Source organism: Brienomyrus brachyistius, chromosome 3 (genome assembly GCF_023856365.1).
Source record: "Brienomyrus brachyistius isolate T26 chromosome 3, BBRACH_0.4, whole genome shotgun sequence".
In the NCBI taxonomy this organism is placed as follows: domain Eukaryota; kingdom Metazoa; phylum Chordata; class Actinopteri; order Osteoglossiformes; family Mormyridae; genus Brienomyrus; species Brienomyrus brachyistius.
Window position 1 is genome coordinate 12,491,318 of NC_064535.1, and position 23,816 is coordinate 12,515,133.

General features: G+C 44.6%; 4 protein-coding genes across 7 annotated transcripts; 1 reads left to right on the plus strand and 3 right to left on the minus strand.

The window, feature by feature from the left end:
* rassf4a (Ras association domain family member 4a) lies at positions 1 to 21,257 on the plus strand. Of its 4 annotated transcripts, none has more exons than XM_049008441.1 (12): positions 1 to 354; positions 8,771 to 8,922; positions 9,013 to 9,088; positions 15,717 to 15,838; positions 16,972 to 17,033; positions 17,823 to 17,989; positions 18,690 to 18,791; positions 18,893 to 18,944; positions 19,163 to 19,284; positions 19,586 to 19,683; positions 19,902 to 19,979; positions 20,246 to 21,257. In XM_049008441.1, the coding sequence occupies exons 2-11, from the start codon at positions 8,867 to 8,869 to the stop codon at positions 19,969 to 19,971; spliced, it is 927 nt and encodes a 308-aa protein (XP_048864398.1). In that variant the 5' UTR covers positions 1 to 354; positions 8,771 to 8,866; the 3' UTR covers positions 19,972 to 19,979; positions 20,246 to 21,257. The 4 variants fall into 4 exon arrangements, with proteins under 4 accessions (XP_048864398.1, XP_048864399.1, XP_048864400.1 ...); XM_049008442.1 differs by lacking the exon at positions 1 to 354 and adding an exon at positions 2,468 to 2,705; XM_049008443.1 differs by lacking the exon at positions 1 to 354 and adding an exon at positions 7,480 to 7,734.
* On the minus strand, positions 480 to 3,901 carry cxcl18a.1 (chemokine (C-X-C motif) ligand 18a, duplicate 1). Its single transcript, XM_049008458.1, has 4 exons — positions 3,742 to 3,901; positions 3,522 to 3,654; positions 2,248 to 2,325; positions 480 to 1,684 (listed from the first exon to the last, which is right to left on the minus strand). Exons 1-4 carry the CDS (start codon positions 3,794 to 3,796, stop codon positions 1,630 to 1,632), a joined length of 321 nt encoding a protein of 106 aa, XP_048864415.1. The 5' UTR covers positions 3,797 to 3,901; the 3' UTR covers positions 480 to 1,629.
* On the minus strand, positions 5,104 to 7,175 carry LOC125738924 (alveolar macrophage chemotactic factor). The gene is made up of 4 exons (XM_049008456.1): positions 6,953 to 7,175; positions 6,536 to 6,662; positions 6,331 to 6,429; positions 5,104 to 5,625 (listed from the first exon to the last, which is right to left on the minus strand). The coding sequence occupies exons 1-4, from the start codon at positions 7,005 to 7,007 to the stop codon at positions 5,484 to 5,486; spliced, it is 423 nt and encodes a 140-aa protein (XP_048864413.1). The 5' UTR covers positions 7,008 to 7,175; the 3' UTR covers positions 5,104 to 5,483.
* Positions 13,419 to 14,382, minus strand: si:ch73-6k14.2 (protein DEPP). Its single transcript, XM_049008457.1, has 2 exons — positions 14,197 to 14,382; positions 13,419 to 14,037 (listed from the first exon to the last, which is right to left on the minus strand). The coding sequence occupies exon 2, from the start codon at positions 14,024 to 14,026 to the stop codon at positions 13,631 to 13,633; it is 396 nt and encodes a 131-aa protein (XP_048864414.1). The 5' UTR covers positions 14,027 to 14,037; positions 14,197 to 14,382; the 3' UTR covers positions 13,419 to 13,630.
* Positions 21,258 to 23,816: the final 2,559 nt, after the last annotated feature.

Below are 23,816 nucleotides of genomic sequence, written 5' to 3' on the forward strand. Positions count from 1 at the left end.
ACATGAAGATTTATAAAAATGAAACATACAAACGTCTCCGTTGCCATAGTACCGCGGCCGTCTGCAGAGACACCTTACACACCGTGGACAAGTCTCGGAACAGTCGGCACGCCCCCCTTGGCCTCGATTGGCTTATTTTCAAGCCAAGAAAGACTCTGATAGCGTCATGCGATTGTCATTCTGCGCACCTTGAGAGTGTTTTTTTTTTTTTTGGTTGTTTGGGGGCTGCGGCTTCTAGGACGTGTACGGTCACGATAATCCTACGTGGGTAAAACAAGGAATCTGATTTGGAATTGGGAAGTGGAACTTTTGGAAGTAAAATAACACGCAGTTCTTTTTATTCTAGAGGAAATGGTAAGACAACGTTTGTAATCTCAAATTGTACTGACCACTGCAGTACCACTGTAACAATAAGTGAGACAATCTAGTTTATTGTTTGTATCGAGTGCAAATGAACAAAGCTGGTCGTTTTTTTGAGAGGGGGGGCGGTAGGCTGGCAGGGTTAAAAGAATAAGGGAATCAAACAAATAGGATTGCTCCCGAGAGCAACGTTACTGCCGTGATTTCTTTGCTTAATCTGTGATATCAAATCGGTTTGTATCTTTTTTTTCACAGAATGGAATAAATTAATTACTACTGTAAGTTTGGGCATCCTCCGAAGCACGATAATATGGAAACCAGTGTAATTGTCTGCATTTTACATTCACTGTATTAAAATCTATGTTTTGCGTTTGTAGTCGTTTAACAAGTTAGCCTTTTAAAATGCTGATACGTTCTGGATCATTTTAAACGGCTGTGTAATATTTTATTTTTCTGTCCTCAAACGCACTGAGATTGTCTGCGCTCCTGCTCCCTGCCACTCCACTTCATTCTGTTTATGTATTTAATCTTCAGTGGGAGACGGTAGCAGAACCTTGGCCATTATCCACCGTTATAATTTGTTAATTTCCGTGGTAAAAACCACACAGTTTTACAGCGACAGTTGGAAATACTCAATCTGTGCTCCCTCGCTGCCGGACGTAGCTGCCTCTGCTAGGTGATCGATAAATCAGCATGTTTAGATTAAACAGGTGGGCAAACCAGTTTCTGGGTTTCTTAACGGAGGGGCTGAGTCGTCATGAAAAGATGCCATATAATGTTAATATTTTCGCGGTTTTATTTTGCAGTAAAGATTTCACCACTTCGGTGTGGCAATGAAGTATTTTATTATTAAAAATATCTGTGTAGGCCTATAGCAAGAGGTGCCGCGTAATTCTGTGCGGGACATTTTATTTATATATTTGTCATTAAAAGAAGCTACGAACTTCCGCATAAAGTTTACTATAATAACTTGATGTACCGTTATCCTGATCAAATTAATGAACACAAACAAATCATAACATACTCCCTAACCCCTCCCAAACCTTAGAATGAATGGTAAAATATACAATGCGAAGAATATACTATACAGGATATACCATACTGTGTTAATGACAAACAACTCAGTTATGAAAACTAAGCAAGACAAAATATTCTCCTGCTTCTTAAACGCATATAAAAAGTAAGCGCGTTTTAAAAAGACAGCGGCAAACAACCTAAAACTGTTAAGCTTGTTAGTCAGTGCTGCATTGCTGGTGCGATATGTGGTGTCTAAGATTTTATTTTTCTACATTTTTTACTCTCTTCTTCCCGATTGTTCTTTTTCCTGGGAAAAAAAACGGTTTATGTTAGGCATATATATTTTGGAAATTACCTTTACCTGCCATTACATTTATCTGCCACTAGATGGAAGCGTTTTCCCATCCACGCTTTTGGTAAAAAGACACTCAATTCACAAAATTCACTGCTAGATGTAAAACACTGGATGCATACGTAAGTGAAAACAGAACAGTTATAACTTACGACCAGAAATACAATTAGCACATTTCTTATGCGTTATATAGCTTATAGTCATTCATTTATACCTTTCAATTATGAGGTAGAATATGTATTATTTAAATATATGGTATTCTAAAAATATTCATACCATCTACAGCACACTCGTAACTTAATCTACATATGATTGAATAACATTGTTTAGCACATGGTTGGGCTGGAGGGGGGGGCTCCATGATAACTTTAGGCAAGCAATAAATTTTGCCAGCATGCATACTTATTACCCCACCAGGAAAGTGCGCAGTATGCAGGTAATCTGTTCATTTTAGTGACAAAAACATATATGAATTTATAATAAAAAGTATTATAATGCCAAGTGGCAGCATGACCTACTTAGCCCAACACTGCAGTATCTTCTGTCCTTGTTTTGACAATGGATTGAGGCAGACTTTTCCATTTCTCTGGGTGAGCCTGAGAAAAGACAAGTTGCACGTTAACGTTTGGAAATACCAGCTCTGTTGCATGGTATGAAGATCACTGGCCATTGGACAGTCACATGACTAAAGCAGGATTCATGGACGAGTGCTATCAGGGTGACGTAACCAGGGTTTTGATCTGCTTTCCCAGCAGCTGAGATCCTCGGGGACCTGTAAGGATTTCCCACAAAAAGGAAAGCACAGCCCCCCCACCAGACACACAGTGCTTCAACACTTGCAGCTTCATACTGGGTGTCTAGCTTCAGATGTCACTCGTTTGCTTTTTTCCCCCAGGAGATTTAATACACTTTGATACTTCTGTCTGTTTTTATTTATGAGCATTGGGGACATTTGGAAGCAAAACGGGAGTGAATGGTATGTATTACGATTTTCTGGAAGACAGATGATAGCATAAATTGGCAAAATGCCTTTTCGGACGGTAATGCTTGGATAAGAGCTCCCACAAATTTTTCCCACCTTTGGAGTGCAGTGAAGGTAATCTGTTGAGCGTGTCCCAACATGACTGGAGGCAGTGCAGAACGACAGTGAACCTGATTTCAGTTACGCTCGTACTAATTGGTTTCATCTTTTCTCATTTTTTTAATCAACATGATTAACTTTTGCTTTAACCCCTGCTCAAAAAAATCAGCACAGACCGGCATAGCTGGTTACCAGCGTGACCAGCATAATGCATACTGGTTATACCATCATATGTTGTGATTTGGTGCTGGTGGTCCAGCATCATTCATGAAATATTGCTGGTGGACCAGCTTCATGTGCAAGCAGACCAGCACAGCTGTGCTAATCCACCAGCTACACCAGCACCTAACCATCATATACCAGCATGCAAGTCATGCTGGTCTATGCTGTTTTTTTTCAGCAGTAACAGCAGTTTTTAGATGACACATTCTGGCAGGTAAAAGGTACAGATAGATTACAGGTGGTTGCTTCAAGTGTTTCAGTGTACTAATGTGGCAAAACTGACCAGCTTACTTGAACTCATATGATATCTGACTTCAAAGTTCACTACCTCTAGACTGTGCTGATGCATTTAAGTGCTAAGTGTGGTTACACGCTGGAAGGAGTGTGAGTTTAATGGCCAGCGTCGGTGCATGCACCCAGCATAGCATCTCTCGGGGTCGGCAAGCGGTGGGGTCTGAACCAGCTTCCCACGAAGGCTGTCCTACTTACACAATCTCCACCTTGCCGCAGAAGGAGCTCTTTGGTGTCACCTGGAAGTGTGTGAAGCTTTTCCACGGCACGAATTCCTTTATCTTCGGGCACTGGCACAACCGTGTCGGCACAGCTACCGAGTCTCCCGGAGCTACAGAAACAGGACCACACACATCTATTAAGCCTGCATCCAGGGGCACTTACCGTAGCACGCGGTCCTGTCCTGGTTCTGTCTGACCTGCATGGAGTGTCACGGCAAACAGGAGGAGAATCTGTCCTAGGGCGGCTGGCATGTTCTGGCAGAGCAGTTCGATGACTTGTGATCCTTTCCACCAGGCTCTGCCACTTCTAATCCAGCTGGCTTTCCATGTTTGCTTCCTGCATGCCCATATCTAGTCTTCTTTGGGTCACATGATTTACCACACGTCTTCACTTTTTAAAAAAAATTTTTGTTCATCTTGGCAGTGATCGAGATGTGGTTTAATGAAAAGAGGTTATTCATTAAAAGAAGGGTGCAATTTTCACTTACAGCCCTTTACTCCTGGTTTTGGAGGTAGACATTGCAGCATGCACTTCATAATTATTATCTGTAGACCAGTGTTTGTAGGCAGGATTATGGGTAATTTGACCCTTAGTCTTAAACCCTTACTATTTCCTTGTAAAAAGCTTAATTTCACGTAATGTAAATGTACGCTCTCCATGAGCTCACAAAAGTACACGCTCTGTGCCGAAAGGGGTCTTTACTGCATTCATTATGTTCTGTTCACAGGATATTGAGAAACCTTTTTCATACCTTTAGCCATCACCATTAAGCGCTATATCTTTGTCTCATATTACTGATTACCAGCTACCTCCTGAGCGGCACAAATCTGTAGTGAAACTGGCATAGGTGACTTTACTTCTTATGATCTTCAACACAGTGAAATTCTTATGCTTTGGGGGGAGTGGGGGGGGGGCATGACGGAATAGGACAAACAGCGTGATTCTTCCTACATGGAAGTTTTTGGCTCGTCTCCTCCGTCGTCTGGTATTCTTTGTCTTCTCTCTTCCCATTTTTCATGTACAGTTCTATAATGGACTGCCACACACCCTCGTCAAGCACCTTAGGCTAAAATTGTAAGGCACATTACACGATGGTGCAAGACAAGACAGTGCAGTATTAAATTGCGTAAACAATTATACGTGTGATGAAAATGTAATTACGTAATGAAAAAACTCTAAACAATATGAAATAGTAAATGGACTGTCGCACATGAATGTGCTTGGCAACCACTTCTCGTAGTGCAAGGGGGGAAACGTCAGTGAAGTAACCTCACTTTGAGTGGAGAATGAGCTGATGAAATTTCCCCATTCTTTGCTATGTCTGATCATCCAACTCAGTCAGCTCAATCACTTCTTTTAGTAGTTCTGTGTTTAGCTCTGGTGCTGCTAACTTTGACCGAAGTCTAAATATCGGCTTAGCAATATCGACATCACAATGATGCTGATGTCATTTTTTTTAATGTAACATCTGTATCAGCTGATGTTCATCGTATGCATTGTGCATCTCCAATGGTTTTGTTGTGGTTGCTGATGGTCACAAAGAAATCGGTACATTACCAGGGTTTCAATCAGTTTAATGAATAAGCTTGGCAATAAGTTAATGTTCATACAGTAAGAGCACAGACATGGTTTGATTACAGTACAGCCAGAAGCTTTCAAATGATTTGCTGTGGTAACAACAAACCACACAGCAGTAGTTTATTTTTAGGTGCACCAGCATACATGTGAGCTGCTGCTTTTTACTGAGGAAAAGGCAGATCCTGGTCTGGATGCTGCTAGGATGGAAGGAGAACATCCTTATTATGTATATTTTCTTTGGTCCCGAAAGTAGACACAGGTACTGTGACAGTGACATGCGTGGCCCCACAGAACCGCCACACCGGCCACATTTTCCACCTCAGTGGACAGCAGTCCGCTTAGTCACATGAGCCTTGAGGATCATGATTGCAAGGCCCTTTGCTTTGTTCCTCTGCTCCTCTTGGATGTCTGCCTCAATTTCTGTGTCTGATTCCGTTTGTGTTTCGGTCTTCGTTTCTGCGGCTGCAGGCATTGCTTCTTTTCCTTGTTGCTTTTAGCCATTCTTGAGAGAAGGGGAGATGTGGGAAATCAGTGCTGTGGACACCAAGCTAAGCGGCACAGGCAAGGTATACAGTCAGACTCCAAAGCTGCATGGTGCATGAGTAAGGAGCGAATATTTAAATTACACTGTCAATTAGTGTTAAGCTGTCTGATGGCTTGGGGGTAGAAGCCCCTTCTGAGCCTCTCAGTTCTCACTGGAAGACTGCAGAAGTGCTTTCCAGACCTCAGCCCGGTAAAGAGGTAGCTGTTTGGGTGAGTTGTGTCCCTGCTGGTTTTGGCTGCTCTGCTCCTGCAGTGGCTGATGTAAATGTTTTGCAGGGAGGGCAGGTCAGCCCATTGCAAACTGTGAGGCTCCCAGAAGCTCTCAGTTGGTAATTATTGTGTCATCCTCTCTAACAGTTACACCTCATTAACAAGTGGGCAGCCGCCTTGGCTGTCTGTGGCATTTTTAAGTGCAAAAAAAACAGAGTGTCTGAATCTTGTCAGGTGAACCGCAGAGCTGGTTGAAGGAGTTTCTCAAATTGGTCCTTGGGGACTCAGACAGTCCAGTAGGGAGCTGGGAAGGAGCAAAAATGTAAACTGTCTGGCAGAGAGCAAAAACGTGGACCATCTGGGGGTCCCCAAGGACCAATTTGAGATATACTGGGTTAAACATTGTTTAGTAGGATGGCTGGTTAGATGTGAGGAGGATGTTTGCTCATCATACCTTTCCAAACATTTTAGCAGTTGTTTCGCCTGCTTCCCAGAAGGATTTAAGCACACGTTAATGGGTTGACCATCTCCTGCTTGAGCTTTCAGTGTAACTCTAGAAAGGGAGGCAAGATCCATCAGTACAACTTCAAAGTAGACTATAAGAATCTTAGATAGCAAAATATTGAGGCTGTGCCCACAGGGTACTATGTGATACCTACATGATTTCATCGTTTTTACAGTGAGGACCTTTTTCGATGACATTAATATCACTTAACGGTTCCTTGACGACTTCAGTCACCTTCGGGCAAGCACATCTTAAGGGAACATAGACTGCTTCCACCTGTCCTGTGTTTGGAGGAAAAGAACATTAGCCTCATTGAATGCAAAATGAGATTACCGTATTCCATATTATCACTTAACTCCGATATCTCTTCCAACTGGTTTAAACTTTCCCTTTTGTAATTTAAAAGTCATGCGTACATTTAACATTATTAAGAAGTGCGGACCGGCTGCATGGTCATTAGATTAGATTTCTTTGTCATTGGACGGAGACTCGTAAAACACGTGGAAGTTAATGAAAAATGACAGCTGAAAGCATGCGGGTCTTTCGGTAAAATGTAATCGCGTTTCGTTACCTGACATGAGCACGGCGCCGATCAGGCACAGGAGTAGTCCAGGTGCTGCGTTCATGGTGAATCGCTCGGCTCATTGCAAATCGGAGCCGCATTTTAAACGCTCCGGCTGGAGTTCCCCTGAATTTCCCGTAAACGCCCCCGCTGGAGAATCCATAGAAGAAAAGCCCAGGAATCTCATGCCAAAAGAAACTCGCATTGCAAAACCAACAGCATTTCAGTTTGAGCGAATGTTCAACAGGAAATGACACGCGAACTAAGCAATGCAAAATGGGGTGTAATTACAGCAAAACACTTTCTACATTTAAAGTTAATCATTCGTGAATAGGTTCTTCTGGTGGAACCGGTTAATCAATATCCTTCGCCTGTTAATTTTGAATCCTTTAAACATTCGTGACCTATAGCTGGGGGGTGCGGTGCGAATTTGAGTGGGGCAATGCGAATACTTGTTTTAACAGCTGGACTTTTCAACCTTTCCTGTCCGACAACAGAGTGGTAAAATGTATTAACCTTTAATAATGATTGGTGTTTCATTAGTTTCGAAGCTTTAGTTCCATAAGTGGATTTAATTTGTGGCTTAGATGATGTATTTCAAATCTTTCATCATAAGGATTGTTAGTGAAACAGGGATTTCAACCTGCTGTACTCCAGATCCTTTAATCCTGATTCTTTTATCTTTAATTGGAGCCCTGCCGTGTGCTGCAGGGCAGCACGGTGGTTCATGGTGTCACATGTTCTCCTGCCTTTGCTGTGTGTGTGTGGATATTGCCTGTTCTTCGTGTCCTGTAGGTTTCACGCCACAATGCGAAGATATGCAGTTAGGTATGGAAGCTCATTTCCGGCAGTAAATAAAGCAGAAATTGCGAGAAAGTCATAATTACGAGATAAAAAGTAATAATTGCGAGATAAAAACGCATATGCTCACACACCAGTGGAATTTCACATCTTGGGTTTGAGGTCTCATTCAGTTTGACATAGGGATGGATGACTATATTGAGGATTACTTTAAACGTGGCTTTACAACAAAGGAAATACTTAATTTGCTTGTTGAATTGCATCCCATTGTATTAAGCAAACACACCCTTGAGAGGATTTTAAGCAAAAAGCAACTCTTACGACGGAAGAATAAAACCGATGCGGCTGAGGTGGCAATTTTTATCGAACAGCAGTTGCAAACGCCTTAATTTGTAATGATTTACGTTCGAACTGCGTTTCTTCACATTGACGCCAATGAGGCGATGACAGGCCTTCAGCTGGACTAGAACGCATGCGTATTTCTTATCTCGTAATTTCGGCGTTTTATCTTGTAATTTCGACTTTCTATTAAATTTATTTTCTTTTACTGGCGTAAATGGGCTTCCATGGTTGCATAGTTCACTCTAAATTAGTTAATTGTAGTGTGTGATCCAGAGTGTATGTGTGTTCACTATAGTGAACTGGCATCCAGGATATTCCCAGGCTTGTGGCCTAAGTTGCCTGATTCTAACCAGGATAAGCATTTAGAAGAGTGATGGATGGTGTCTTGTGTTTTGTGGCCTTAACTAAGTAACTTTCATTTCACTGTTTGTAACTTTGGATTACAAAACTTCAGTTTCACTTCCTTGAGGTGGTTAGAAAGTTTTTTTTTTTTTTGGTAGCTGAATCCATCACCAAACTTTTGTTTTCCTTCAACATCATATTTTTTAAAGGGACATTAGCGCTCAGATTTTTGTTGTTCTCTCCTGTAGTCGTGCACCACCCCTGTTTCTATGTTTTTAATGTACCTTCTGCATTCAGTTTCACTGCATGCTCACTGACATTCACTGCGCTACCCCCTGACAGTCTTAGACACTTCCACTGGATGTAACTGCTTCATGGGAGTCAGTGACTGAGCTGCACTTTTCCCACACACGTGATACATTGCAGCAAGTGGTCAAGATGGAGGACTGCCATGCAAGCTTGGTAAAGATCAGCAAAGACAAGGTCCTTACCAGGTGAGTTTGCCTGGACTTCCCGTGGGTCTCTGTGTCTTCTGCTCCTCAGTCGCCTGACCTGTTCCTGTTCTGCTTTATTTTTATTTTTAGAACTGAGATGATGTCCCTGCTGAAAACCTATAACTGTTACCATGAAGGGAAAAGTTTTCAGCTTCGGAGTCGAGAGGTACATACGGCTTTCCTGGCAATTTCTGCTACTTAACACTATTTGATCTTGAATTGTGGGTCATTTAGGCCACTTAAAAAAAAATTAAAAATTAGTTCTCGTCCCCGCCCGACCCGCCGAAATGCCTCCGACCCAAATTTTTTATTTTTTTTTATTTCGTAAAAATCGCATGGAAAATGCCCAAGAATGACAAAATTTGAATTTCCCGCACATTCCACATCAACGATTGATCCACATTGTGTAATCCTAGTCTTGGAATGGTTTCATGAACCTAAATTTGTCTCTACCTGAGATGGGCTGGTGGAAAGATTTAAATCTGGGGAAGTGATGTGGTACATGTTCTTAAGTACTCGTTTGTAGAGTTGCATTTCCTTGTTCAACCATTCAGGTTCCTGTATTTTGTAAATTCCTCGTGTTTTAACATGTTTTAATACACTTTCTTTCTAGATGTATATTTTAAAATCTTGGTTGTTCATTTAGAATGGGAATGACAAACAGAATATTGGTTTCAAATAGTATCATTTTTATATTCACGAATGAAACATCAGCATAAAGTATCCAAATCCATAGTTGGGAAGGCATTTACGAGATACACATGGATCAAGGAATTTACATTCTTGTATTTTCTTACATTTAATATATTTGAAACGCAACAAACGAAGAACTGAGGAGGCGTACTAAGTAGGCCTGCTCTCTTCGGTATGTATTTTCAAATATGTATTTTCTTACATATTTGAAAGTCCAAACAATCAAAATTTGTAAAAAAAAAAAAAAATCCCGCCTGCCCGACCCACCCCCTCCAAAAAAAAAGGACGAGAACCCATTTTTTTTTTAAAAGTGGCCTTAAAATGCTCATTTAAGGATTAAAGTTCAGTCGTGCGGAAGGTATGTCAGTTTGGCAAAAAGGACGGGCACAGATATGATTCTAGCCTCTGAGATTATTTGATATCTATAGCTCAGGCTGCTTTTTTTCAGAATTCTGGGCTTCATATCTCAAGTTGAGTTCTAATCTTGTCCTACTACTGAATGGCTTTCAATGACGAGACTTTAAGGGCATGCTTCAGTGAAAACTCCCACCAGATTTTCCCATGTTTATTCAACAAGTACATCCATGCATCTTGCCAAGGGAATCATAACTGGCTGTGCATGAGCAGTCATGAGGTTGGCAGTCAACAGATTATGAAACGATCAGGAACTTGGCCAAGAGGGCAGATTTGGGTGGGAGAGATGAAACAGGCATTCCTGTGTGTGGCTGCCATTCCTAGAATGTAAGGCATCCTTCCCAATAGGTGTGATGTGTTGCACCTACCCATATGTGACAGGAAATAAGAAATGCTTCAGGGAAAGGCTGGTCTGGAATTAAGTCACCCCACAACCTCTTCGGGGGAAATGTCCAATATACCAAGATGCCGTGTAGCACCAGTGCAGGCATCACTGTGTAACAGTGAAATGGGTTGAAACACCTATTGTACCATTTACTGAGTCATGGCTGGCTTTTAATTTAAGAATTCTGAAGTGTTTTGTCACTGACAGGTATATTTCAATAATTGTCACAAGGCATGAGGGTGTTGGTGTGTGTTACCTGAGCTACATCCAGCTCAATTGACTTTGGGGGTGGGGGGTGAAACTCTCTTCAATCATCAGCTTATATCTGCACGCCAACCATTCTGTCACTGTCCAACATGAGATTTAGTAAGATTCCCATGTCAATTAAATGTCAAGTGCATTTTTGACTTCATATCATATACACAACATCCATCCATCCATTATCTTCCGCTTATCCGAGTTCGGGTCGCGGGGGCAGCAGTCTCAGCAGGGAAACCCAGACTTCCCTCTCCCCGGCCACTTCATCCAGCTCCTCCGGGGGAATCCTGAGGTGTTCCCAGGCCAGCCGAGAGATGTAGTCCCTCCAGCGTGTCCTGGGTCTTCCCTGGGGCCTCCTCCCAGTGGGACATGCCCGGAACACCTCCCCAGGGAGGCATCCAGGAGGCATCCTAATCAGATACCCTAGCCACCTCATCTGGCTCCTCTCAATGCGAAGGAGCAACGGCTCTACTCTGAGTCTCTGCCGAATGACTGAGCTCCTCACCCTATCTCTAAGGGAGAGCCCAGCCACCCTGCGGAGGAAACTCTTTTCGGCCCCTTGTACTTGCTATCTCGTTCTTTCGGTCACTACCCATAGCTCATGACCATAAGTGAGGGTAGAAATGTAGATCGACTGGTAAATCGAGAGCTTTGCCTTTTGGCTCAGCTCTTCACCATGACAGACCAATGCAGCGCCCGCATAACTGCTGAAGCCACATCGATCCGCCTGTCGATCTCTCGCTCCATCCTTCCCTCACTCGTGAACAAGACCCCGAGATACTTAAACTTCCCAACTCAGAGAGCACTCCATCCTTTTCTGGCTGAGGACCATGGTCTCAGATTTGGAGGTACTGATTTTCATCCCAGCCGCTTCACACTCAGCTGCGAACTGCTCCAGTGAGAGCCGAAGGTCATGGTTTGATGAGGTCAACAGAACCACATCATCTGCAAAAAGCAGAGACCTAATCCTGAGGTCACCAAACAAGACACCCTCAATGCCCTGGATGCGCCTAGAAATTCTGTCCATAAAAGTTGTGCCCATAAAAGGTGTAGTTACTCTCCAAAACCTCTAGATGGAAGCACTTGAGCCTGTTTGTTGACGTCTTTGACCGTTAACCACTCTTGGATCATTTTGACTCATCCTCCTCATCTTCGGGGGAAGAGCATGCCATTAATCCGGCTTCCAAAGCAGCCATGTCTGCTGAGTGCAGATAGGCCAAAATTGAGAAGAACATGGTGAGAGGGAACACATTTCTTGTTTTCCTTTTTTACGAGATTGCTTAGTTGCTCAGTGATCAGATGTGGTGTCATCAGACTCCCTTTATTTAGGCAGATATGTACACACATGATTGTTTGGCACTGATCCAAGACCACATTGTATATTGTCTGGCTACAAAACACTCAGTTGTGGTTAAATCAGTTAAGATATCTGGTCGGGCTGGTTCTAGACTTATGCCTTTGATATGCTATATAAGTTCAGGTGGCATTATGTTAGGGGGGGGGGCTTCCTGTCTATTCCAGGCCCTGTGCCATGTTGTTGAGGGTGTCTAAGTAGGACATATCTGTGAAAGAAGCCGTTAAGATCTCTGTTGGTTCTGGGCTGATGCACCTTTAGCGCTGAGAGCAAAAAGCTTAACATCATTTTCAACTGTTCTAGCAGAGTGCAGAAATTCCATGTGCATGTGTGTCTCTATAATAGCTGTGACATCCATCCATTTTCCAAACCGCTTATGCTACTGGGTCGCGGGGGGTCCAGAGCCTATCCCAGAAGCAATGGGCACAAGGCAGGGAACAACCCAGGGCGGGGCGCCAACCCAACACAGAGCACAGTCACACACCATTCACCCACCCACCCAGCCACCCACACACACTTTGGTAACTCCGATTAGCCTCAGCTTGTTTTTGGACTGAGGGGGGAAACCGGAGTACCTGGAGGAAACCCCACGACGACATGGGGAGACTCACATGTGACCCAGGCGGAGACTCGAACCCGGGTCCCAGAGGTGTGAGGCAACAGTGCTAACCACTGCACCACCATGCCCCCCCTAGCTGTGACATATGAAATGTAAAATTAATCAACCACCCAAGTAGCTGCACCTTTGAGAAACTGGACTTGTTTGCGGGTTTGTCATTTCTACTTCGTTGTATGGAACAGGGTGGCAGTTGATGGTGGTAATCTGATTATTTTGGTCTTTTTTCTGTATGTTTTAGCCAATAGGGACTGGCTTAAATATCAGGCGACTGCGCTGACCAGGAACCTCAGCTGATGGGGATCTGAATCAGAACTGAAGGGAACTGAAATCCCCAAGTCAGCAGACAGGCGCACCACCAGATTCATTCCTCGTCTTTGTTGGCTGAGCTGCTGGCTTGCCTGGCCACCAGTTAGCATAATAACTGAATTCTTTCCCAAAAGGGCTTTTTCCCCAGAAGTACCTAGCCTGACAGTTACAGGTGGATCTCTTATACACAAGTGGATCAGATTACTGTAAACCCCTCTGTTACCCGGCACCTGTGCTGATGGGAAGCCAGCAGCTTTGGGTCTTGAAGATGTAGGGGGAAGAGAAAATCCACACAGAGGAACTTGGAAAGGGGGTTAGCAATGAGAGAGTTAAATCAGGGGAAGTGAGTTTCCTTCCAATAACACAATGCTGTGAGCTCATTTGCTTTGTCTGTAAACACTGTTTAAACACCAGAAGTGTTTAGCAGATGGTTTAAACCTCGTACATTTTACAAAGTACCTCAGATGAGCAGTTTCGCATTTTATTACAAAAATCATTAATATTCTTCTGGCTGTAAACATTAGCCCTGCACAGCAAGACCCTCTGAAATAACTCTGTAATAACTTATAGGAGCAAAGTCGTCTTTCTGCAGTCGCAGTCCTTCAGAGCAGATGTGAAGCACGCAGAATGCCGTTCCGCCTCTGCATTTGCGCAGACCCTCTGGGCAGCCCCATGTCCTTCAGAGCAGGCATAAAGCGGCAGGACCGCTGTCATCTCGCTGCATCTGCGCAAACAGCCAGTCCAGTGGGTCCCTCGCGCAGTCCCTCTGCTGGGACATCCTGAGTGCCGCCTCACAGGATGTGCCACGGGCCCGGTACGCTCTGGGGGCAGGCCGGGCCGGGGCCTTGGTGAAGAGACGCGGCCGCTGCGACCGTGGGACCCTGAGTGGCCCGAAACTGGGGCGTGCCAGCTCTTTGATGGAGTCCACGTAGTCCTCCATGGACTGGGCGGGCTGGGCATGGCAGGGCCCCTGTGTGGGGGCGTCCTCCTGCGTCTCACTGATTGTGGGCAGGGGCTCCACTGCCAGAAGCAGTCTCCTGGGTTTCATTGCGCGAGAGGTGACCCCAGACGGCATCGGCAGCCTGTCTGCAGGCAGACAGAGTGCAGGCTGTCAGGATTACGTCATTCCCGTATCTGTTAGTCACATTGGTGTATTTCATTTTTTTTAATTACCTCACTTATTATGTTAAATCTACTGTTCATGTCTGACAATCAAAAACAAATTCTAGCAAATTACTCCCTTACCTCTCAGGTAAACGGTTCTGTCTGGTGAATGTGCAGCCGGCTATGTGCCTCAGGCCTGTCTGGTGAGCGTGTAGCTGGCTTTGTTCCCCAGTTGAGTCTCTGTCGTCTTGACGCACTGTCTGAGCTGTTTTGAGGTGCGTCAGGAAAGCTCAGGCTTTTTATAACGCACCAGGGTGCAAGCCAGTGCCCCTAAATATAACCCTGAAGCGTGCTCTCTCTCTCTCTCTCTCTCTTTCCCATAGGATGTGTGCATATGCGCGCGTCCATGCGCACGTGTTTACTCAGGCGTGCGCAGGAAGCCGAGGCATGGCCGCTGACCATGGCCGCAATGAGCAGCCGTCCCTGTGTTTACACAAGTGGAACAATGGTGCTCATTGTGTGCATGGTCCAGCGCTACGGACTGGTGGGAATCGAGATTCTCGGGTATTAGCTGGGCGGAGGTCCAGGGGAGTGCCGTGTCTCTATGTGCTCTAGGTGTCTCCCCTACGTTTATGTGTAACGTGGTACATTCACATGACGGTCGTAGACGCTGTCAGTCTTGCGGCACATAGGACCTCTGGGAAATGGGGCCGGCGTGTCCGACCCTTTGAGAGGCCCCAGGTGCCCAGCTCGGGCGGCGTGGCCTATGGGAACCGGCTCCCTGCCCCAGCGCCATCAGGAACTAACTCAACAGAAACCCAGAGCTGCTTCCGTTCCCAGGCAGGGGTCGCACAGCTATACTGGTTCTCAAGATAACCTTAGATCATGCAGTGTGCCCCCTGCAAAGGAGGGGGGGTTGGGGTCAGATACAAAGGGACAAATTTAGCCACTGCTGGCTGTTCCTGTAAGGGAGTCTTAATGCGCAGAGGGGACCCGCTGAGCCTAAAAGTCAGTGGCCTGTGGGCAGAAAAAAAAATAAGTAGATGGATTGGTGTATATATGAACAGGTTTAGCTCTAGGATGCTGCTTGATGCTTAATCGTCTAGTTTTCCTGATGCGAATGCGACGGGTCATAACTTTGGGTCCCCAATGATGAAAATTGAGCGTGTTGGGGGGGTCCTCATAATAAAATTTGTCGAATGGAGGGGGGGGGGTCCCTGATAGAATATGCCGAGCAGGGTCAAAGAGGAGCAGGAAAGGATGGGACAAATCAAAATTTTCTTGATAAATACAGGACATTGCGCTTTATTTTTCAGTTCGGGATGATGCTGTTATATAAGGGCCAGGTAGAAATGGTCCGGTGGGATACTGCTTGGGAAGCCCCTCGTGTACGTGACCTGATGCAGTGCTCTGCCTGAGTCATGGGGTCCAGCCCTCCTATACAGCCAGACGTGAGCTCAGGTCTGTGTGGAGTTCAGAAAAGGTTCTGAGCCAAGACGGCATATTCACTTGGGGGAGGGTAGCTGCCGCACAGCACGTAGACCTGAAGTGCTGCAGGATATCCTCCCTCTGGCCTTTTGGAATTAATTGTGTCATATTATTATTATTACTAGAATTATCTGTGCTGTGTTTTTATTTTTTATTTTTGTCCACGGCCACAGGAAGATGGGGAGCTGGTCATCGAAGGCTTGCTCAGTATCTCCTGGGGCCTGAGGAGGCCAATCCGGCTACAGATGCAGGACGACAACGAACGTTTCCAGCATTCCAGCGTGGGGATAGGCGGGTGGGTGGCCCTCCGGACAGACCACGCCTACAGCTGCTTTTCTCGTCAGCAGGGGCTGATGAGCACCTGCTGGGAGGAGAGCTGGGGTGGGGCACGACTTTGTGAAAATGGTGTACAGGCACCTGAATGGTGATATAGTGGAAATATTGTTGCCTTTGATATCATCGTCACTCTCAAGGAGCTCACTGGGGGACTTTTAGGGGCCACTAAGCTTAGGGTCCCTGCCCCTATTGGCTCTGAGGTAGTGAACATGCACCTTGGCAACATAAACACTGCTGAAATGCCTGAGAACCCAACCTCCCGCACGCATGCCCAAGGGAGGTGCCTGCTTTACGGCTCTAGCCTTTCTTGGCTTCTTTAAACGGTAGCTGTTGGGCTTCCCAGTCATTCAGGAAGCCAGGTGCCCATTCTTCTGGTCACTTCCTGCTTAGCACAGAAGTGCCTGATTAGAACCAAGCAGTCATGTGTCAGAGCCCCAGCCCAGTGTGTGTGTGCTCTGGTCTAACCAGGGATTAACTGTGCTGGAACAGGAACAGTGGTTATACAGTTGGCAGCAGTATCCCCTACAGTGGTGCCAAAACATATTTTTAAATTTTTATTTATTCTATTATGAATTATTCTAGAATTTCCCTCTGGGATCAATAAAGTTAATCTTATTACATAGTAGGAGTTGTATGATGGTATATAGTTACAAATCTGCGTGGCATATTGTGACACTTTTGATAGCACCACAGGTGTGAAAGTGGTGTTTCTTTTACGAATATAAGTGCCTTGGCTGAAATTGATACAAAAATGCAGCGTATTGTTTTGTTTGGTTAGCAGATGGCAGTAACTGGATCTGCTAAAGCCAGAGGAAGCCTCATGGTGTGTTGGGAGAGATGTTTCAATGACCTACAGCCCTCTGTGTAGGAGTCTCATTACAGCCTCTTACTGGTTCTGTTTAAACTGGATCATAATGTGGTTCTGTAACAGTTACAGCAATATTTTTCAGTGTTGCATGTGTGTCTGGATAACTGGTGCAAATGCAGTTACACTAGTGTCTAAAATTGTGGAAACACCTAGCATAGCAAAACGAAGTGTTTCCACAATTTTGGCCACTTTCTCTCAGTCTATTTTTTCTCTCTCTCTAATAGAGAGGACGAGGCAAAAACCAGCTCTCAAAAGCAGACCTCCCTGGAATCAAACAACAATGAAAGTACGTATGGGTCTGGCCACACGTGCTGGGTATCAGCAGTGAGGAATGTTTGATTGGATGTGCAGAGGCTGAATTTTGGTGTTCATTTGTCTGGAAGCTGGAGATGTAGAAGTGTAATGTAGCAGATTAGCCTCTGTCTTCATCTTGGTCCTCCTTGAGCATTTCCCAGGAACAGGTAATCTCTCAAAGGCTTACTGGTACTGCTGTCAACATGGCCTGATCCTCTGCTCTTAACACATGGACAGCTGGAGCACCTCATGTGCTTATTCTGACACCTTGATCCTTGCCTCTGTTACCTGGCAAAATTCTGATGGCAGCAGATTGTAGAAATCATCACAGTAATTATTTAATGTTATAGTGCAGTGTTTCCCAATCCAGTCCTCAGGGCCTTGCAGACAGTCCCATGTTTTTGCTCCAAGAGCTGGGACGGAGCAAAAATGTGGGCTATCTGGTAGGGAACTGGAAGGGAGCAAAAATGTGGACCGGCTGTGGGACCCTGTGGACTCGATTGAGTAACACTGTCATAGTGTAAAGGTTGCTTAGGGTAGTTAATGAATTTCACTGAATTAAGAGCTTATGTAAAGGTTGCAACCAAGTTCACCATCTGGGTTTTGGGGATGTGACCTAATGGTTTGAAAACCTTAAGCAATACCCACTAAACCCAGCTTGCATTTACATGGCCCATTATAGCTAAACACTGACTTTGAATACCTGCTATACCAAAGCAACATGCACCAGGCCCGCTAACTTGTCAGGCTATTCCTAGTGTAATCTGTGTATGTGCTACAGGCTCTGATGCGTCTGTCAGTGAGGACGAGACCCCCCAGCTGATGAGGACAAGGAGTGATGCCAGCTTCATGGGCATCCAGCGGAGGTCCAGGCGCCACAGCCAAGGCGAGATGCAGAGAATGAAGAAGCATCGCTTCTCCATTAATGGGCATTTCTACAACCACAAGGTGAGGAGAATCAGGATATCCAGAGGTAGATGTTTAGCAGCCTAGAATTGGGACGCCCTTGAGGGGACGAGTCGGCAGTCTAGAATCGGGACACCCTTGAGGGGACGAGTCGGCAGTCTAGAATCGGGACACCCTTGAGGGGACGAGTCGGCAGCCTAGAATCGGGACGTTGTTTGAATTTGGCCTCTTCCTTAAAGCAGCACGGTGCCCCCTCACCTGCTTTTCTTAAAAACAGCTTTCGTGGGCTGAGGGGTCCTTATGGGCGCACAGGGCACATAGCACATGTTAGAAGACTTGGACAGGAAATGACCCCTCTGATTGGACGAGGAGCAGATGGTGTATTGGACAATGCTCCCCAGCTTGAGCTTCAGTCGTCACCTTCCTGTCCTCTGTCCTGACACCTCACCTAACTGGGACGTCATGTAAGCAGATGGCCCCTCAGGATGAAGGCCCTTAGAGTGCTTAACGCGAGCGTGACCCAGGTGAAAAAACAAAGCTCTAGGTAAGGTGGTGTAAATACCGCTTGGCATGAGCACTAGCCATTTGGCGGAGGTAGGGCGGCTGATCTGTAGGCAGATTTTTCGATTTCACTCTTAGTGTGCTTATCTGCTTCTACTCATGCCATCTTTATACTGTGTTTGTTTTCTTTTACCCATGTTACTGCACCATGTGACATGGCCCCCGTACCTGGGCTTCTCAGACATCCGTCTTCATTCCTACTTATGGGTCGGTGACCAACGTCCGGGTCAAGAGCACCATGACCACAGAGCAAGTGCTCCGCCTGCTTCTCAACAAGTTCCGCGTGAGTCAGTCCTCCGTGTGGGCTGTGGGTATGTCCTCCTTACTTTTCAATGCCTGTGAAATCCTTTCAAGGTTGTTTACCTCTAACATTTATGCCGGCAGGTTGAAAATAAATTGGAAGAGTTCGTCTTGTACATGGTGCATGAATCTGGGGGTAGGTGCTTTCCCTGCTTTCTGTTTAGATGCCAACGATGAGTGTTCGCCTTTTTCTGGAAAGCGAAACCTTAGTTTCTGGCTCGCTGAGTAGTGATTCAGAGGATTTTCGTCTTTGATCCCTAAGCACGTCTAATCTCTGATTTGAGTGTGTGCATGTGCTGCCTGTATGATTTTGCATATGCTTGCATGAAGGCCAATTTTCCCTGGACATTTCAGAGAAAACAAAACTCAGAGACACTGATTACCCCCTGATCTCCCGCCTGCTGCACGGCCCATGTGAGAAAATAGCCAAGATGTTCTTAATGGAAGCTGACCTGGGAGAAGAGGTCACTTATGATGTAAGATCAGCATTCTACCTCTCTTTTCTAGCTAATTTACTTGAAGCCACTTGCTCATACTTCCTGCCTAAAAGATGAATAATATGGTTCCAAATTGTAAAGGTCAGATCTAAATATAGCGCTTCATTGGTCACTTTCCTGTTTTCTGAGCCTTTGTGACAATGGGCTCTTGGCAGTTGTGCTTTCATTCATGCCGAATTTCACGCACGATTGTTGTTGTTGTTCTCTTACTGGAAGTTGCTACACTGTCACTGACTCGTGATCGTGGCATATCACAGTGTTGGTGATAACGTTCCTCCAGGTTGCACAGTACATCAAGTTTGAGATGCCTATGCTGGACAGCTTCGTGGAGAAGTTGAAGGAGGAAGAGGACCGAGAAATTTCAAAGCTGACCAGAAAGTAAGATGGATCACCATGACCATCATCCATCATTTGTTATAATTGTCCCATGAAGATGATCTTTACCAGGCTGCTGTCACAGGGTACTCAACATTTCTGGCCTACAAATTTGGGCAGGACACATGGGAAGGCATCCAGTGGAGTGGGCTTATCTTGTTCCTGTTTGTGCTGGGCTTAGATTCCGACCTCTGACCCTAAATGGCTTCTCCCCTTGACAGATACAGTGCCCTAAAGTCCATGATCCTCCAGCAGATAGAAGATATCGCAGAATCTTCTCAGCATTGCTGAGAAGCAGGGTAATGGCCTTTCCTAACCCTTATCCAGCATTTATCCCTGTCATTATCACAACTGATAATTCATCTCCAGGGACAAGCAGAGCCATTGATCAAAACCAGTAATCTGCTTACAGTTCAGGGAAGACAAAATACATAGAGAAGCAAACCATGCTGCACACTGAAGTTCTCCCCACGAATTTTAAAACAGAAAACTCTGATGATAGCATGTGACTCGTGTGAGGTCCACTTGTTTAACGGGGTACCTGACAGTCGCATCTTCTTTTCAGATCTCGCAGGACTGGAGCTGGAGCCTGCTGGCTTGCGTACGTTTGACACAGCAATTGCTGACAGGCTGCCGGACAACGAGCATCTTTGTTTTGTCTCAGATTTATTTAGATGACAGATTTCCAAGCTGGGAAATGAGTTTCAAATAGAAAGGGAGGGTTACTTAAATTTATAGATATTTATAGATGGTTCAGACACATCGTTAGTTTGTGAGAGGTTTTGCAATTTTATGCAAACACTAAAAGTCATGTATATGTCCATATTTTTCACCAATTATGTAAACATCACCTGGCTAAAGAAAATAAACTCTGTGTGTCTTTGTACGCGTATAATAAGTTGTCCATCTTGGGTTGTTCAGGCTATCTGCTCCTGTCTACACTCCCTATACCAGCCATCTCTCGTCTGCCAGCTTCAGAACTTGCTGTCTCATGCCTTCATCATCTCCATACTCCACACTCTCACTCCAGCCCTTGGACATGTAGGATTGCAGTCAAATGGCACCCTGCTCCCCCAGTTCAGCGAAATTTATTCCGTACCTTACTGAAGACCTTTACTTTGTATGGCTGATAGAATTTGGACCTGAGAGGGAAATAGAGTAGCTTTGGACTAGATGGTATGCTCCCTGCTGCTGAGCACTCCGCTGTACAGTATGTAGAGTATACATTGACTAGACCAGGGGCTCCCAAGGTGGGGGTGGTGAGACACTGATGGAGAGGTGTCAAATTTACAAAATATTTTCAAAACATGAAAAAATATTCCATTATAATGATAACTGTACCCAAAGGGTTGCCCCCACCCCCCCAGAGTTGGCAAAATGGAAGCTGTAAGGCCCTGGCACTGTTATTTTGGGGGTCCTGGGCTGAAAGGTTTAGGAACCCATGAACTAGACAATATACTTATCATGCCAAATGTTAGTATGTAAATATGTAAATGTGGCATCGTGAGTTTTAGGGAGATATTTCTTCCTGGATGTACATTGATAGGCTGACAATAAAGATCTTTTGAATCACGAAATGCTTACTGTCTACTCTCTGTCTGCGGATCGACAGTGTAGGTGATGATTCAGAGATGATAGCCACTGTCTATCTGATGGCATCTCCCAGTTGATGTCACAGCAACTCCTGGCCTTGTGTGCTGTAACACCCCCAGAAGGCACAACCCTGTTTTTGTTCCCTGTACATCCACTCTGACCCCCACCTCTCTGTACACTTATTGTCTGCCCACTGACCCACATCACCAGTTCCCATGACTTCTCCCACAGTTGCTTTGTGTTGAAAGTAAGCTCAACTCACATCATCTATTGTTAAACAAAGGTCAGAGTACAAATACATGGAAACTTCTTTCCCACATGCCTGCTGGTGAGTGGCTGTGGCTATTGGCTGTCAATGCACTGCTTGCCAGGCAGCTGGCTAAGGAGGTGGAAAGGCAGCATTTAGGACTGTGCTATTTTCAGTTCAGCCAATTCCAAAGGTGGCAGTGTCACCTTTGCAATGCTTTATAACAGGGATGTCAAACTCCAGTCATGGGGGACCGGAGTCCTGTGTAACTTTGTTCAGCTCAAGAGCTGTGTGGTAATTAGCACAAGGAGGTTCAAGGAGTTGAATCAGGTGTGTTAAATGAGGGGAAACCCAAAAATGAGCAGGGCTCCGGCCCCCCAGGACTGTAGTTTGAGACCCGTGCTTTAGAATAATCTTCCCTGCATTGGCATTTATTCTGCTCTTTATTGTGGTTCTGGCTCCATCTGGTGCTGCCACCTTCATATTGGTTCATCTGTGTCTAATACAGTTTGGAGCTGTAATTACATTAACCATATACTTTGCATATAGTTAGTTTCTTGGTACCAATTCATAATTAAATCCTGTATGAATTAAATATTAAACATTCTTAAGCCCCTGATAAATGTAACTTTTATAGCCCTGCAAATACTTTCACTTTTCAATGCCAAACTTTCCTCTGTTCCGGTGGGTTGTCTTTAAAATGTAATCATCTCCGTTTGTCACTCACTGCTCCCTCTTGTGATGTTTCAGACAAAAAACAGCACCATGCAAACTTCATGTTTTGTCTTAATCGAAACAATGAATTATGGTTTAATAAACACCATACCATGGTTGAATGAGTTTCCTGCTCTATAAACGTCTTGCGTAGCTTGCAGTAGTTCTTTGATGGTCCCTAATTCGGTAGTGCTAGTTGAGACACTTACTGCGATAGTCGATGTTGGTTTGTTTAACTCAGTATATTCATAGAAAGACGTTAAAATGACAGTGAAATCATCCCCTTTAAAGTAGTGGATGATGTCATGATTTCAAATACTGTGGTAGGCAGTATCTCAGCCCGCCGGTAAGGCGAGGGAAACGGATTTTCCCAGTGCCTGGGAATATCCGTTCCTCCTGCTTAAATTAGAAAACATGTTGCTCGAGAAAGTATGTTCCTCCCGCCTTACTAACTGTAGAAGAATGACCGGTGACTGCAAATCATTCAGATTACATCTGTATAAACTTTTGTTATCAGTACTGGGGTCCAGAGTTGCTGCATATCTGCTTTAGGAGCGAAAACTAAATATCCTGGTGTATTAACTTCACTACATCGGGTATACCCAAGCTGCGAACTTTAACCAGAAATCTTGCGCAGATACATGGAGACTGAACTCTCTCGCTAGAGTAGGAAAACAATACTTTTTCTTTCTTAATTCCGCTGCTCATTCGCGATTTTGCATTAACTTTACATACCAAAAACACCACCACCACCTAGTGGAGAACCTGACCTTTAAGATTACAACACCTGGATTTTAGTTAATAATGTTTCCCTCTAATATTTGGGCAAAGAAGTATTGAGAGATGGCTTATAAAGATATTCAGGTACATATCTACATGTGCCTAAACTAGTATTATCAGTACTGAGGTCCGGAGTTACTGTGTGTCTATTGTAGCAGGAGGAAACATTTTTTCTAGTCTTAAGGTAATGATATTTCCCCTTGGATGGTGTAAAAAATGTTTGGGACAAACTAATAGCAACTAAAAGATACGTGTAATCAACTCGCAATGCTTACTCCGGTGTATAACATTGCGTTCTATATATTGCACGGTTAGTTTTAGTAAAAATATTGCTTATTCTAATAACCAGGGATGCACATAACTGGTACGAGAGTATAATTCACCTTTAAAAACGATACGTGCGACAATCGATTGTTGCTCAAATGTGTACCTATTTTATGTGCATATGCATTGATATGGCAATAAATTATCGTGCATTTTAAACTTTATGTGATAATTCATACTTCATTTGGGGTATAAATGGTTAAATGTACGGTAATTTCTTGTCATGACAGCGCAAATGCACATGAAATACATTTGCGCTGTCACAACCATCGATTTCCCGTACCGCTTTTGAAGGTGAATGCGTACTTACCAAACAGTTAGGTGCATCTCTGCTTATAACATCCATACCGCGCTTCTTAAACGTGGCTTTTAAGATCAGCCTTGCTATACAGCGCTACCCCAGGCCTGATCTGAAATTACACGGTTGCCTTCAAGGCTTCAGGATCTCACGTAACATTATTACTGTCACGTGGTGCCG

What these genes read in the sequence shown, in the direction of transcription:
- cxcl18a.1 (XM_049008458.1), bottom strand. Translation starts at nt 3,796, where the DNA reads ATGCCAGCCGCCCTAGGACAGATTCTCCTCCTGTTTGCCGTGACACTC. An exon ending in TGCGGCAAGGTGGAGATTGT is followed by an intron (nt 2,326 to 3,521) that starts GTAAGTAGGACA and finishes GTCTTTTCTCAG; the next exon opens with GCTCACCCAGAGAAATGGAA. An exon ending in ATACTGCAGTGTTGGGCTAA is followed by an intron (nt 1,685 to 2,247) that starts GTAGGTCATGCT and finishes TTTTTTTCCCAG; the next exon opens with GAAAAAGAACAATCGGGAAG.
- rassf4a (XM_049008441.1), top strand. Translation starts at nt 8,867, where the DNA reads ATGGAGGACTGCCATGCAAGCTTGGTAAAGATCAGCAAAGACAAGGTC. An exon ending in TGCTTCTCAACAAGTTCCGC is followed by an intron (nt 18,792 to 18,892) that starts GTGAGTCAGTCC and finishes TTATGCCGGCAG; the next exon opens with GTTGAAAATAAATTGGAAGA. An exon ending in ATTTCAAAGCTGACCAGAAA is followed by an intron (nt 19,684 to 19,901) that starts GTAAGATGGATC and finishes TCCCCTTGACAG; the next exon opens with ATACAGTGCCCTAAAGTCCA.
- si:ch73-6k14.2 (XM_049008457.1), bottom strand. Translation starts at nt 14,026, where the DNA reads ATGCCGTCTGGGGTCACCTCTCGCGCAATGAAACCCAGGAGACTGCTT.
- LOC125738924 (XM_049008456.1), bottom strand. Translation starts at nt 7,007, where the DNA reads ATGAACGCAGCACCTGGACTACTCCTGTGCCTGATCGGCGCCGTGCTC. An exon ending in CGGCGCCGTGCTCATGTCAG is followed by an intron (nt 6,663 to 6,952) that starts GTAACGAAACGC and finishes CTCCAAACACAG; the next exon opens with GACAGGTGGAAGCAGTCTAT. An exon ending in CTGCTAAAATGTTTGGAAAG is followed by an intron (nt 5,626 to 6,330) that starts GTATGATGAGCA and finishes CCTTCTCTCAAG; the next exon opens with AATGGCTAAAAGCAACAAGG.